Here is a 15,400-nt window from a genome sequence, read left to right as displayed (position 1 = left end):
TAGTGGGTAAAAGTTAAATTTAAATCTTTGACCTGACATGTGAGATCCCACATCGGTGAGAGAGGTGAACGAAACATTTCTTATAAGGGTGTGGAGGAAATCTCTCCCTAGCAGACGTATTTTAAAACTGTGAGGTTGAAGACGATGCGTAACATGCTAATGTGGACAATATTTGCTAGCAGTGAGACGACGGTACGCAACAAGCAAAATTAGACAATATCTACTAGTGGTGTGATTATACTGTCACATCGTGGAAATATGATATAATAGAAGTTACATGTTTGAAATCTTAGAAACTTTAAATGAGAAGAAATCGAAACTCTTATGAACATCTTGGGATTTGATCTAACAATTTTGTTGAAAAATCCAAGAACCCAAAAAACGACAAGAAATCAACTAAAGTGAAAGTTTTGGTACGGATTACCTTAATGACTAAGATCAATAATAAATAAAACTTGTGATTCGAATCACTCCACAAAATAGCTTGATCAATACTACTCAACGACTTTAGCATGCAGATCTAACACAATAATTGCAAAAGAACGATTATTTATATCTAAAATCCTCATACTAGAGCAATAACATGAATAATTATTTATATCATAGCAATTTTTTACCATAGGGAACATAATAAATGCCAAAGGTCCCTCACTTTTTTTTTTTAATTTAAATAAATTCTAAAATAGTACATGAGCGTTACAAAATAAATGTGTGAAATTATTAATGTTAGACGTGACATATTCTTCATTAGTACTTTTCTATCACATGTGTAATAAATAAAAATTTATATAAGTCAATTTATCTAAAATATTGAAAAATATATTATAAGTTCATAAATTTTTTATTAGATACTAATATATATATATATAATTTAAAGAAGTTAAAAAATTATTTGATATAAAATTGAATTTTATTAAGAAAGTAACTATTTTGTCTTTAATCTCGGCTAGTAATAAATAAATTTGTGTACATTAATCTTTATAATAAGAATTATTGTTAAAATTTTATAAAAAGAAAAATGCAATATTTTAATAGGATTGTAGAATGAGGTCTTCATTAATACGGACTTTTGATAATTAAATTAGAAACTAAAAAGGAATATTAAAGGAATTATTAACCACGTGTGTAAAAATAATAAAAGAAGAATATATGTAAAATTTGACCATTGAAAAAGGTAAAATGGGTCAGTTATTTTTACCGCGCACCGAGATCTGAATCATCCGACCGTTAGTACAGTAAGTACATGCTACTTGTCTCGACCACTTTCCCCACGCGCTTAGTTAAGAGCGTCCATATTTTTCACTTTTTTTAATCTTTTTTTATGACGCAGTAAAAATAAAACTGGCCCTTCAAAATGGAATCTCTACTTTCATGTTTCAATTAAAAAACAGATTCTACAGCTTCGAAGACCAGGCCGACGCGCGTCAACTCCACAGATTCGTCGGTGTTGTCACGCAATTCATTTTTATCTTTTTAAAAACAACACGTAATTTATTTATTATAAAATAAAATTATTCGTTCCACCAAATTAATTTGAAAATGTGTTGGATCTATAATATTAAAAATTTTGAGGGAGAAAAATATAGAAATAGAAAGGTATATCCAAACATAACTCTGGAGATAAACACACATTCTATTCGTCGCTCGCAGGTTTACCAAGAGTATAATTAAAGCACATCCTAAAATTTAAGGATATAATAAAACTTATTAAACCACGTACATCATTTTTATAGGTCATTGTCACGTCATTTTTTAATATTCATTATAACTAAATGGTTGACCTAAGAGTTATTTTGAAATATATTTAAATTTTAAGGTAAAAAATGAAACTTTTAAGATGTTCAACCTTTATGTTGAACCACGTTCAAACAAACGACATAACAACTCGACCGACAATCTACAAAACATGTTGATTTTACCATTTTTACCATTTCTTAAAGCTAAAATAATTCAATCCGTAAATACTGTTTTTCATTTTTGCCTTTTCCATATACAAACGGTAAAAACAAAAATCCCTAAATTTTATGGGTTGGTGTGTGATTCAATCCATTGTTATGATTCTTTTTTATTACCATTCACAGCGAAGTATCAATTTAATTTTTACCCACTTTGAAAGTTAAAAAAGCGTAAAAGTTTGTGGTTAATTAATGATCCATATCAAATATTTTAACAAACAATTCAGTAAAAACAATTACATACGATATAATGTAAATATTGGTCGTATGGTAGCATATACGTCTCGAAAATTTCATATATTAATGTAGAACGAATGATACCCATTAATTAATTGTCACGTTTCTATCTTATTAGAACGACGAAAAGAAAAATTACCCGTTCTTAATTGTGGCGTAGTTGTTTGAACTAAATCAAATATCTAAGAGAATTGGAAAATATATAAAATAAAGAGAGAGAGAGGAAAAGGATAGGATGGGTTTTAAAGATCTTTGTTTTTTTGGTGTCTCCTCAACATAGCCTCACTCTTTCTTCAGATCCGAAGAAAAAGGTAAGAAATCCCTTTATTTCCATTTTTTTTTAAATTTTTTTTTATAAAATTTTTACTTCTGCTCTCTGCTTCTTAACACTTGCATGATCCTGATGATCCAAAAGCTTCCTTCTCTCTCTTCTCTTCTGTGACTGTCCGAGGCTTTTTTATCTGCCTCTCTGTCGGCCATCGACTCACGAACACGAAGAACCAGATGATTATTGATACCACGTCCTTTTGAGCACCTCTGATTCCTCTCTGGGTTTTCATTTTTGTTTTGATTCTGCTCGAGTTTCGAATCAAAGAGGGTTTTACCCAATTTGAGTTTGTGGGTTTTGCGCTGTAATCTGTGTTTCTCATGTGGGGGTTTTCCCTGATTGACACAGCAATTGATTGCCTTCATCTGAGATGATTACGTTTATGGATTCCAAAGAGAAATCGAAGGAGATGGACAAATGTTTAGATCCTCAGCTATGGCATGCCTGTGCGGGAGGAATGGTTCAAATGCCGCCGGTGAACGCCAGGGTTTTCTATTTTCCTCAAGGCCATGCCGAGCATGCTTGTGCCTCCCCAGTTGATTTCAGGACTTGTCCGAAGCTTCCTTCATATACCCTTTGCATAGTCTCTGCTATCAAGTTCCTTGCGGATCCTGACACCGATGAGGTCTTTGCCAAACTTAGGTTGATACCCATAAATGGAAGTGAACTAGATTTTGATGATGGAATTGGGCGGCTTAATGGGTCTGAACAGGATAAGCCAACTTCGTTTGCAAAGACACTGACTCAGTCTGATGCTAACAATGGAGGGGGTTTCTCTGTTCCAAGGTATTGTGCAGAAACCATCTTCCGTCCGTTGGATTACTCTGCTGATCCGCCTGTTCAGACCATTCTTGCTAAGGATGTTCATGGCGAGACATGGAAATTCAGGCACATTTATAGGGGGACACCTCGGCGGCATCTTTTGACCACTGGTTGGAGTAGTTTTGTTAACCATAAGAAGCTTGTTGCGGGGGATTCCATTGTGTTCTTGAGGGCTGAAAATGGTGATCTCTGCGTCGGGATTAGGCGGGCGAAAAGGGGAGCTGGAGATGGTCCAGACTCGTCGTGTGGATGGAATGGTGCAGTCCCTTATGGAGCTTTCTCTGCTAATGAAAGTCTTATGGGAAAGGGGAAAGTGAAGGCTGAATCAGTAATTGAAGCTGCTACACTTGCTGCAAATGGGCAGCCATTTGAAATAGTATTCTATCCAAGAGCTAGCACTCCTGAATTCTGTGTCAAGGCAGCACTGGTGAAAGCAGCATTGCAGATCCGGTGGTGCTCAGGTATGAGGTTCAAGATGGCCTTCGAAACCGAGGACTCGTCTCGTATTAGCTGGTTCATGGGGACCGTCAATTCGGTTCAGGTCGCTGACCCACTACGCTGGCCGGAGTCACCATGGAGGCTTCTTCTGGTAAACACTGTTCTTTTCTCCTTGTCTGCATTCATTGCTAGTAATCAATGTATTCAGAACATGATGTTTCGGGAATGAATATGTTTCTGCTTTAGAAACATTGATGTTTATAAGTTGAGTGTTGGTTGAGATATGATGCAAGTTGAAAACTGTGAGATCTCATGTCGTCTGGAGAGGGGAACAAAACATCTTTATAAAAAGTGTGTAAACCTCTCACGTGTTTCAAAAACTTTGAGAGGAAGTCTGAAAGGGAAAACCCAAAAAAAAGACAATATTTGCTAACGGTGGGCTTGGACTGTTACAAATGGTATCAAAGCCAGATACCGGTCTATGTGCTAACGAGGACATTGGGTCCTGAAGGGGGTGGATTATGAGATCCCACATCGGTTGGAGAGGAAAACGTAACATTCTTTACATGGGTGTGGAAATTTTTCTCTAGTAGACGCGTTTTAAAAACCTTGAGGGGAAACCCGAAAGAATCCTTACCTTCTAACTTGCTAATAACATGTTTGTTGCAGGTTACTTGGGACGAACCAGATTTACTTCAGAATGTGAAACGCGTTAGCCCGTGGTTGGTCGAATCGGTATCGAACATGTCTCCCATACACATTGCCCCATTCTCATCTCCAAGGAAAAAGCTCAGATATCCACAACACCCTGATTTCCCCCTCGATAACCAGCCTCCTATGCCATTGTTCTCTAGTTATCTCCACGGTTCCGGCAGCCCTTTTGGTTGTCCTCCCGACAACAACTCTGCTGGCATGCAGGGAGCCAGGCATGCTCATTTTGGTCTATCCTTATCAGATTTTCATCTCAGTAAACTGCACTCAGGTTTGTTTCCGATTGGTTATCGATCACCCGATCCAGCTGCTGAGTCAGCTACACTTTCTTGTAATGCAATGACTGAAAAGCCAAGTATGAGTGAAAATGTATCTTGCTTGCTAACCATGGCACATTCTACTCAAGCCTCGAAGAAATGCGACGGCGTAAAGACTCCTCAACTAATACTTTTTGGTCGACCCATACTTACCGAATTGCATATGTCTCAAACCTACTCCGGCGATACTGTTTCCTCGGTTGGTACTGGAAATAGCTCGCCAGATGGAAATGGAGATAGAACAGAGAAACGTGTTGATGGTTCTGGATCTTCTCTGCATCAACAACGTCCATTGGAAGGCTCGTCTTGCGAAAATTTCCAATGTTACAAGGACGATCGGCAAGAAGTCGAGCCTAACGTTGATCCAGGCCATTGTAAAGTCTTCATGGAATCAGAAGATGTAGGTCGCACCCTTGATCTTTCTTCACTTGGGTCTTATGAAGAATTGTACACAAAACTTGGAAACATGTTTGATATAGATAACTCAGAGACATTGCATCTCTGATCGATTAACGCTTCGTTTTCTGTTTCAGCGACTTCATCAAAACAGCAAGAAGATTGACAATTCTATAGATTCAGGAAGTAACAATTTAGGAGGAGGTTAGAGCTAAGCTACTTTTCTCAGACTCGGGATGAACTACTCTCTCGCAAAGAGCCTTCGCGGGTAGTTCGTTTTTCTTTCATTTTCTTCTTGGTCGGCGAGTTGATTTCAATTGTACAAATGGTGAATATCAGGTAGCTGCTGCTAATATTCAAGGCCTTTTGAACTGTGAAAGCTCATTATTTTGGCTTTGCTTATAATGATTAGTTTGTTCCCCAATCCAACTTGTGGAGGGAATGTTTGAATTTTGAAACTTGCTTACTTCCTCATGTGTTAGCCGTTGTCTCGTGTTCACGAGACAATCCTTGATTAGTGGTTACGAATGGTTACGAATGGTTACGAATGACCGATTTTTCTCAATCTTTTTGACCGGCTCTCTACCGAAACAAGCTAGAGAGATTGGATTTATTTTTTTACCAGGGTTGGAATTTAAAAAAAAAAAATTAGAGAAAATTGTGAGTCTCGTGGGACAATAAATTAAATATTTAAAGATATTAATTTATTTCTATTGGGAATAGGGATTATCAATAGAAAGTCAAAATTAGTATATGGTTCGAAGTTTAAAAAACAAATAAAAATAAAATATTGGAAATTATGGAAAAAAAAATTATAATTGTATTCAACATTTGACATGTCACAATTATTAAATGCTTCTTATTTGTGTAAATAATTAAGAAATGAAATTAAAAAAATAAAAAAAAAAATCTCATTAGTTATGACACGTTGAATGTGGAACCATTTGGAGCTTACGTGGCGAGGTTTCATAAAGATTCACGTGTGTCTGACGTCATCTCATTGAGGGCGGAGTGGCTCGCTGCTTGTGTCCCGGCGTTTCGTCGTGTGGACTGTTTGGTTTGGTTTTACCTTTTCGTTTTATTTGTTTTTTCAATAAATATTATTATTTTTTAATTACAAATTTATTTCTTACTTTTTCGATTTTTTTTTTTTAAATTGACAGATAAAATAAACCTAAATTAATACTTTCGAGAAATAGATTTGTAATTCAAGAAATAAATTTATAAATTTAAAAGACCAAATAAATAACAAAAAAAAAACCTCAATTCAAACCGAGGAAGACATAAACCCTTTCCATTTTATTTATTTTTTTCTGTTAAGTTTCTTTCCCACCAAATACGGCACCGTTTCAGCATATAGGCAATAAAACAGCGAGACCAACAAAATCATGTGCGCCTTTAATTAGGGTTTCCTTTGCTTTAGAATTACGGTCACGTCAGTCTTCTTTCTTAGGGTTTTTGAGAGATCCAAAGTCCTAAAAACCAGGCAAACTCCATGCAAACATTATTTTAATTCATTTAAGTCAAACGTTCAAATTCTCAATAATTACTAGCCAGAATATATACTTTAATCATTTAAGTAAAAATCAAACTGACAAATTCACGTGCGACCAAACATTGAGTTACGTGTATAAATTTATATGTTAATAAAACAACAATCGAGCATTAGAATGATAATTGATACTTTTCATCAAAATTTTAGTTCAATGATGGTAAAAGTGAAAATTGAGTTATGGAGCATTAAAATGATAATTGACATATTATTTACTAATTAGTGAGTAAACCAACGAAAACTGAACTAGGGGTGTTCAAATGACTCGATAACCCTATCAGCCCGAACTTGGTTTGGGTTTAATTAGATTTTTTTTTATTGGGTTGAGCTGAATTTTTTAAAAATCGAAATTTTGGTTGGTTTATGGATTGACATTTTTTATGGTCGGGTTACAACCCAACTTTATCATACGCCATTTTTTAGATTATTATGAAGATTTAAGAATATTTAACGTTTGTAACCGATGTTAGTAATGTGTTGTGACTTGCAAATGTTTAATATTTGAGATTTATGAAATTTTAGTTGTTAATGTAATATGTACCGTAGATAAGTATAATTGAAAAAATAATATGACAACCAACCCATCTCTACTCGAACAAAGAGAACTAAGTTGGTTTGAGCTGTGAACTCGATTCAATTTGCTCCGGTCATTAGTTGAATCGAGTTAGTTCAAAAGATTTTTTTAACCTAATTCGTGTAAACCTATAAATTCAACCGACATAAAAAAAAATAAAAAATTATATATTTAAGTTTAAGGTTGAATTTGATGAAACTAATATTTATTTATTATTAAAAACAAAAATGGTGGTGACGGGAAATGGTATTATTATATAATTTATTGGCATCCGAAACGTTACCCGTGCGGTGGGCCCCACATTTTGTTGCCAACTTGAAATCCACGGTCTTGACCGACATCCCAACGCATAACTATGCCGACACTGATCTCGTTCCTGACTAAGAAAGCGACATGTCGCATTTGTTTTTGGAAATTGAAGAGATGGGCCCATTATATATTTAACCCAATAAGCTTTTCAGAAATTTGAAATGGGTCGGCCCATGTGCGGCCCATTCGAAATTCTTCCTCACCTCTGGCCGTGGCTGCTGCTTCCCCTTTCTCGGTGCTTACTCGTTTCCTTACTAAAAGTGGTGGCCGGTGTCTGTTTTCGATGGAGGCGTCGATGACGATTTCATGGACTTCGGATCTTCCACTCGCTCTTTGATTGAATAGATTATACGGCCTTCAACTGAGTAGCTATACTTCTTCATCTTTCTCTCTGTGCTGTGTTGGCTCGGCTGCGACCGATTAGGGTTCTGAATAATGGAATGAACGCGAAAGAACTTTTGTTTCAGCTTAGTGTTTGAACAGTTAGATCGCCGTGGAACGTGATGAACGTGAGCCGGCCTTCGGTGCATCCAGTTGAGGCGCCACCACTAACGGAAGGAGCGGTACACAATGGGCCGAGAGTTAGGATGAAGGATGTGCAGGGTATGCCTGGTACAACAGGTGGACTTGCACTTCGTCTCCTTCAGTTCATATTTGCTGCAGTTTCTCTGTGTGTTATGGCCACCACTAGTGATTTCCCTTCCGTCACGGCGTTTCGGTACGTAATTCTTCAATTTTTGTCTCATAGTGTCCGGCTCTGTGTAACTTTTCGATGTTTTGTTTGTGATAATCTCCACGTTACAGAATCAATGAGCTGAAACTAGGATGCTGGATAAGTTTAGATATATTTAGCGTGATTTCGACGTCGTTCAGAATATTTTATCCATTAAGAACGCGTGTTTTTTCGTCTTTTCTTGCCAATGATTCTGCTCAAGAACAGTTCTTTGGTAATTGACTTCCTGTCCAATATTCTTAGGGATGGACCCTAACCTCTGTTGATGGTGATAGCAACAACTTGTATTACACTATCGCCGAGGTCTAGCGTTTTCAATGTGTTGTGAGTCGCGATATAGCCCTCGGGTACAGAGGGAAGTGGATATAGACATGTAGAAAAGTTGTCGCCTTAAATTTGAGCGTGTTCAACAAGAAGGAAATCAAGAGTCTTGTGTCGTTGAGTTTTTGTTTGAGTATTCGAGGGATTTATTATTGTTAGTGCTGTATTATTTTCCCCACAGAGTGGATAAGAAAAACACTATTGAAATCACTATTTTCTTTCAGCAAATAGCTGTTGGTCGATTATTCAGCTCATGATCAAGTTCAAATTTTCGATGAAAATATTTTCTATACGTTTCATGTCAGTTCAACAACACTGCTTGTGATCAAGAATTTTTCGTTGGTAATTTTCATCATTCTATTAATACCAACCGGAGTTTTTTGCAACGTTGGTTGGTTTTTGAAAGTTCGGAAGGTATCTCATTTTCTGCTCTAGCACTTTTCTTTAAGACACCGAAAACTGATTAGTTGTTTCTCTTACGAAGAAGTTTGTTCTGTTGGAGAATGTTATTCATGATCAAAACTTGTGATTTTTAGATATCTTGTATGTTTGAGCCATCAACTTTGTGTTCAATTGTTCGTATGCAAATATAATGGTCTATCATTTATCTCAGATATCTTGTTGCTGCTGCTGGCTTGCAATGTTTGTGGAGCTTTTCATTGGCAGTAGTTGATGCATATGCCTTGTTAGTCAGACGAAGCTTGCAAAACTGCTCAATAGTTGGTTTATTCACCATTGGTGATGCGGTAAGAATAATTTGTATGCCAAACACACATATTAGATCTGCATGCATCTTAGATTTGTAGTCTGATACGTGATGTGCAATCCAGGAGCTTGTTGAAGTCACACGGTTTTCATAAAATTCTGAGATTGACATCTAGTTTTTATTGGATACTATGCTTATGCTTGGTTTGCAAGAACGCAAAAATCAACAATGAGAAATGAGAATCCATGTGTAACCGTCCAAGCCCACCGCTAGTAGATATTGTCCTCTTTGAGCTTTTCCTTTCGGGCTTCCCTCCAAGGTTTTCAAAACGCGTCTATTAGGGAGAGGTTTCCACACCTTTTATAAAAAATGTGTCGTTCTCCTCTCCAACCGATGTGAGATCTCACAATTCACCCCCTTCGAGGCCCAGCGTCCTTGCTGGCACTCGTTCCCCTCTCCAATCGATATGGGATCTCACAATCCACCCCTTTGGGGTCCAGCGTCCTCACTAGTGCTCGTTCTTCTTTCCAATCGAAATGGAATCTCACTCAAAGAGAATCTTTTTGTTTGTTTAATTATTGGGTTCGCCTATTTGTGAGTTGTAATAGAAAAAGCATCCCAATGGAATGCTGAGTCTACCAATACGAAGGAATGAGCCTGATATGTTATTACTCTTTGGTAATCATAATATAGTATGATATTGATTCTTATATTTGAATCAATTTGTTAAACCAATATAACTTTAGTTTATTCAATTTCTTAAGTTCAATTAGCAATTATAATCGTGGATATAGATAACGAACTGTGTCTTCCTGCAGATTACATCCACCCTTACATTTTCTGCTGCATGCTCATCAGCTGGGATTACTGTTCTCATAGGCAACGATCTTAACAAGTGTGGCGTGAACCACTGTGCGCAATTCGAGTCCGCTACTGCACTGGCCTTCATTAGCTGGTTTGCTGTTTCACCTTCATTTCTCTTGAACTTTTGGTCTTTAGCTTCTCGGTGAGATTCCATAGGGAGAAAGTTAGCTTCTTTTTAGTTATTGTCTCACAAGCTACTTTTTTGTTTCTAAATTATACCGTGCAAATTTGGAAATTTTGATGTACACGTGTAGGTTTTTGATGGGTTTGATTGAGAATTGAGATAATAATGAGTGAATAAAATCACTTCATTTTACCAATCTCTTTCCCTCATAGATGAGGCAAGTCTAGCCTTAAATTCTCACTATCATCATAATCCAACTCTCATCTTTCTGGGATTTCTTTCCAAATAGTTGAAGGGCCAAGTCAACAAGACTACAAAATTAGGTTTTTTTATTTTTATTTTTATTTTGAGTTCAACAAAAAGTGTGAGTGGGGTAGTTTAGACTTGATTGTTCTCGTATTACTTAACTAGTTGAGTTATGTTTAGGTAAATCAGGATCTCACATACTAAACGAACAAGAATTTGTTGATGCTGTTCTTTTTTCTCCATATTTCTGCTAAAGGGCAGGTGAATAACGGTGGGTACTTCATCTCTTTGGGTCTCGAAATTAATATCATGCAATTCCCTTCCCACCATATATATATTATCTATCCCACAAAGCTACCTTAAACTTGTCAAAGTTTCAATACTCAAGAGATAGAGATTAGAGAGAAGTATTGTTGTCACAGTTTCGTGTTTGTGTCCATTTTATATATGTTTTTTTTTTCTATAAAAAAAAAAAAATGATGCAATTTGATCAATTGATTGAGATGATTGACAACAAGGCAACGAGTGTCCTCTGTAAGAGCTAATTTAGCTAAATTGTTTGGTCATATGGAAAATTTTTGCTACGACATACTGCATATGAGCTGAGAACTGACCCAACCAAATAACTGCAGTATGAGCTGAGAACTGACCCAACCAAATAACTTCTGTTGTCTCCAAAATGAAGACTATTTTTTTTAGTACAACAAATGTTGATTTGAACTTTTAACTTTTTACTTGCAAGACTAATTTATTTACATTAACTACACTCTCATTGAAGATAACTAGTTTGTAGTTTTGATTACTTGAAAAATCTGGAAAAATGTGGAAGTGCTGTAATTAAAGTGAAAAATGAAATTTATGAATCAAAATTTTGATATCAACATCAAAATTTTAATTTTTTTTTTTTTTTTTTTTTTTTTTTTTTGTTAACACTTATTTCATGGATTGGTTTCTTTTATTTGTTTTTATTTTTATGTATGTTTCAAAATTGAAGCTAAATTTTAAAAATAAAAACAATAATTTCGAAAAAGTTGTTTTTGTTTTTGAAAATTTTTCATTAGAAGAGTTAAAAGAGTTATATTTAAAACTTATGAGCATTATTTTAAAAAAATTGTTTGTTTTTTATTATTATTTATGAATACTAAACTTGTAAACAAAACAAGATTTGAAAACTAAGAAAAATTAATTTTTAAAAGTTTAAATTGTGACTTAAAGAAAAAAGAAAACAAAAACAAAATCGATAGCCTTAATAATGGGCCCTTTCTGGGGGAGAAAAAGAAAAATGGGCCAGAAAGCCCAAAACGTAAGTGATAGCGGATGAAAAAGGAGAAATGAGTAATTTCACGACTCCCAATCTGTAAAACCCTAGCTTTTATACGTTTCTTCACAGCCTTACTCTGTCTTTGAAGTTCGATCTTCGCCTCCGCCCGTCGCCTCTGAACTCAGAAATTCAATTCAACTAATCTTATTATTCAATTATGCCGCCCAAGTTCGATCCTTCTCAGGTTGTCGATGTTTTCGTCCGAGTTACTGGAGGTGAGGTCGGAGCGGCCAGTTCTCTCGCTCCTAAAATCGGTCCTCTAGGTCTCTCCCCTAAGAAGATCGGAGAAGACATTGCCAAGGAGACGGCCAAGGAATGGAAGGGTCTCAGGGTCACTGTCAAGCTCACTGTGCAGAACCGTCAAGCCAAGGTCTCGGTGGTGCCATCTGCTGCTGCCTTGGTCATCAAGGCCCTCAAGGAGCCTGAGCGTGATCGAAAGAAGACCAAGAACATCAAGCACAATGGTAATATCTCGCTTGATGATGTGATTGAGATCGCTAGGGTTATGAGCCCCAGGTCTATGGCTAAGGATCTCAGTGGAACCGTCAAGGAGATACTCGGTACTTGCGTTTCTGTTGGCTGTACGGTCGACGGTAAGGACCCGAAGGATTTGCAGCAGGAAATTACTGATGGGGATGTTGAAATTCCCCAGAATTGAGAGTGAATTTTTCGCCTTCGAACTTATTTTGTAGTTTCAGTTTTGAATATTTAAATATGTCTCTTTTTACTCTCTTCAAATGACTATCTACGGATACAAGGATTTATTTAATGTTGGAAAGTTGTTTCATTTCATTTCGTGGATGAAAGCATTGTGGTTCCATTTTGAATTGAAGTTTGGACTCTTTGTTTTTATTCAAATCGTTGCATTTCCGGTTGTATTATTGAGAATATCCCTTCTATGATTCCTTCGTTAATCTGAACGCAGGTCATAAGTTTTCTTTCTGGAGGCGTTTTCATTTTTGTTTATTCATTGATCTTGAATTAGTGGTCGCGTTATTATTTAGCATTCTTTGTGTTGCTTGTAATTCGTCTGTGCATCATATTTCCTCATTGGAAACAATATATTCCAGATGAATTGGGTCCTGCGATCTGTCTGTTGACTCTCTTTGTCCGTAATCATTTTCAAGCATCTGGGTAAATCTTGTGAAGTTTGGTCCTAGAATATCGAACTACATTTTATCATTTTTCATATGCCCATTAAGTTGCGTTGAACTGTGCAGTGACGGCGTTATGATGTGTATGTTGTCCAAAATGGGGTAGAAGTAGGTCTCTTCGTCTTACATGGGGTAATTTAATGAGACAGCTCTGACATTTTGAATCATCAAAATGTAGCCCAATCTGTGAGCTTGTTGTGCCCTTTATTTTCTTTTGCTAGTGAAGTGCTTGTGCATTTACTCATCTGAAAAACATATTTCTAGATATTACAAAAAGAAGTCACATATCTGGAATTTTTTGTACTGTTCAAGAACTGATAAATACTTATTTTCCTAACCTCTTTAGACTTGGAACTAAGGTTATTTTTTGGCATGATGAAGCTGTTAAACCACGATTTACTATTAATGTTGATTTGGTTGACATCATTAGTTGCTATTTTGTCGTCCTGAATTTTTTTATTTAATTTTTCTTTTTTGTGTGTTTGACCTTTATTCTTGAATGTTTAGCCACTCCTCGAAGGACACTTTATACAATCTTTTATCTTTCCATCAATATACTGGGGCAGTTCATAATTTGTTTGGTTATGCCGATCAATCTTTTCAGGAAATTTCTTAATTCTTCAGGAACTATGGATTGGTGTAGCAAACTAGATTGGCTGCATTCTGAACAAATAGTAACTGTGAATCATGTAATCAGTTGCCTCTTAAAGACATCAATGGTTATCTTTAATTTATTTAGTTAATGATATTGATTCATAGATATGTTCGTTTGCTGCTTGTAGTTTCTTTTCGTCTATATCTATGTAGAATACTGGATTTTGAGTAACTTGCATGCTGTCTTTCAGGATTTTGAGTCAAATCTGTATGGTGATTTCTGCTTGGATAAACGCTTCTAGTATTTCCTTCTTGATCCTTCCTACCACTGCATACTATTAAGAATAAGATCATTGAAGTCAACTACTTTGTAGTGACCTAGAAGGAGTAGTTTTAAGTTCTCCCTGTGCATTGGTTTCTTCATTTGGAATAGAACCTTTTAAACCATTGAAACTAAAGCGCACATCCCGAAAGTGATTCTAGTTTTTTTGGTAATTCTGATATCTGTGGCCTTTGTTGTTTCTCTCAAACAAGAACCGCTAGAAATAGGAGTTAGATACTGTTTTTGAGCTTTCTATTTCTGACCATTCCTCTGCATTCTTCCACGTGCATCTAAAAATCACCTTTCATTCAGTTTTTACCATATTAAGCAGTTGCTTTCCTTATTTTTCTGTGGTTCCGTTTACCTTCCCTTCATCTGCCTGTGTGAACCACCTCCATCTTCGTAACAAACTCAATTCCCAGTTGGGTTTCTTCCATCGTATATTAGAAGAGTGAATTGTCATTTGTTTTGATATCACTAGAAAGAAGTATCCAATCTCTCTCTCTCTACTTGTAGAGGAGGAAGAGGGAAGATTGAAATAAATTAGAAAGCTTTGCAATTTCCCTCATTCCCTAGGAACTCCACCAATGGCGAAGAACGTCATGAAATTGAGTTCTTGGGTTGAGGTTGCTCCAATTCTCATCACTTACCGACCGAAACCCTCTACCATCCCATCGTTGGAACCCATTGTCGAAGAAGATGTTGCAGAGGAATATGATGAGGATTCATGAACCCATTTCATTCATTAGTTTTTGCAGTTTCAGTTCCCTTTTCTATTTATTCATTACTAGTTCTCATAGTTTCAATCCTTTTCTTGTGAATAGAAATCCGATTCAGATGATCTGATCGTATGCCTTGTATCTCTGTTTGAAATGCAACTGTTGCAATGGCTGATTTCACTCGCAGGTTCTAAAGAGATTGAAGCATCGCAGAACAAAACAAGTGTAAAGATGATGGGGAAAAAGGTTGTATTTAATAAACATTTTCTCCCAAACCGAGCCAACAACCCCCAATATTGTTGGAATTCCAGGTCATTCCGTTCCCATTATGTTGTTTCACATGGTGTAGTTTATTGAGCAGAGTTTGTATGTGGAAGAAAAACAAATCTTTTTCACATGTGATGAAAGCCATGGGCGTAATTGATTACTTCCCATGTGGTTTGGTTTGTTGACCCACTCGGTTTTACCCCTTTTTATAAGTAAGAACTCCCACTCCCCACTTCCCCCATCAAAGCCCCGATCATCTTCACCCTTCTCTCAGAACCAGAGCTCCGTCGGCCGATCGTTAAGAGTTCCGGTTCCGAGATAGGATCAAGCTTCATTTCTGGGTTTAAAACAATGTGTGAGAAGGTTCAGATTCTGAGTTGGATGGAGAAA

The 15,400-nt window shown here is 36.4% G+C and overlaps 3 protein-coding genes across 4 annotated transcripts; all 3 read left to right on the top strand.

Annotated features, from left to right (window-relative positions):
- The first annotated feature begins 2,408 nt into the window (after positions 1-2,408).
- Positions 2,409-5,769, top strand: LOC111804298 (auxin response factor 18). 2 transcript variants are annotated; one of them, XM_023689052.2, is made up of 3 exons: positions 2,409-3,931; positions 4,450-5,208; positions 5,342-5,769. In XM_023689052.2, the coding sequence occupies exons 1-3, from the start codon at positions 2,891-2,893 to the stop codon at positions 5,411-5,413; spliced, it is 1,872 nt and encodes a 623-aa protein (XP_023544820.2). In that variant the 5' UTR covers positions 2,409-2,890; the 3' UTR covers positions 5,414-5,769. The 2 variants fall into 2 exon arrangements, with proteins under 2 accessions (XP_023544820.2, XP_023544817.2); XM_023689049.2 differs by lacking the exon at positions 5,342-5,769 and having other exon boundaries at positions 4,450-5,321.
- A 2,155-nt stretch (positions 5,770-7,924) lies between these two features.
- Positions 7,925-10,630, top strand: LOC111803036 (CASP-like protein 5A2). Its single transcript, XM_023687285.2, has 3 exons — positions 7,925-8,357; positions 9,307-9,439; positions 10,218-10,630. The coding sequence occupies exons 1-3, from the start codon at positions 8,143-8,145 to the stop codon at positions 10,407-10,409; spliced, it is 540 nt and encodes a 179-aa protein (XP_023543053.1). The 5' UTR covers positions 7,925-8,142; the 3' UTR covers positions 10,410-10,630.
- Positions 10,631-12,004: 1,374 nt separating this feature from the next.
- On the top strand, positions 12,005-12,786 carry LOC111804481 (large ribosomal subunit protein uL11z). Its single transcript, XM_023689304.2, has one exon. The coding sequence runs from the start codon at positions 12,112-12,114 to the stop codon at positions 12,610-12,612; it is 501 nt and encodes a 166-aa protein (XP_023545072.1). The 5' UTR covers positions 12,005-12,111; the 3' UTR covers positions 12,613-12,786.
- Positions 12,787-15,400: the final 2,614 nt, after the last annotated feature.

The sequence above is a fragment of the Cucurbita pepo genome, chromosome 10, assembly GCF_057944985.1.
Source record: "Cucurbita pepo subsp. pepo isolate OVF chromosome 10, ASM5794498v1, whole genome shotgun sequence".
In the NCBI taxonomy this organism is placed as follows: Eukaryota; Viridiplantae; Streptophyta; class Magnoliopsida; order Cucurbitales; family Cucurbitaceae; genus Cucurbita; species Cucurbita pepo.
The sequence above is the reverse complement of the archived record's forward strand: the minus strand, read 5'-3'. Positions and strand labels throughout refer to the sequence as shown.

Excerpts from the sequence above, each read along its gene's own strand:
- LOC111803036 (XM_023687285.2), top strand. The coding sequence starts at position 8,143 with ATGAACGTGAGCCGGCCTTCGGTGCATCCAGTTGAGGCGCCACCACTA. Across the intron at positions 8,358-9,306 it reads CCTTCCGTCACGGCGTTTCG|ATATCTTGTTGCTGCTGCTG; the intron begins GTACGTAATTCT and ends CATTTATCTCAG. Across the intron at positions 9,440-10,217 it reads TATTCACCATTGGTGATGCG|ATTACATCCACCCTTACATT; the intron begins GTAAGAATAATT and ends GTCTTCCTGCAG.
- LOC111804298 (XM_023689049.2), top strand. The coding sequence starts at position 2,891 with ATGATTACGTTTATGGATTCCAAAGAGAAATCGAAGGAGATGGACAAA. Across the intron at positions 3,932-4,449 it reads CACCATGGAGGCTTCTTCTG|GTTACTTGGGACGAACCAGA; the intron begins GTAAACACTGTT and ends TGTTTGTTGCAG.
- LOC111804481 (XM_023689304.2), top strand. The coding sequence starts at position 12,112 with ATGCCGCCCAAGTTCGATCCTTCTCAGGTTGTCGATGTTTTCGTCCGA.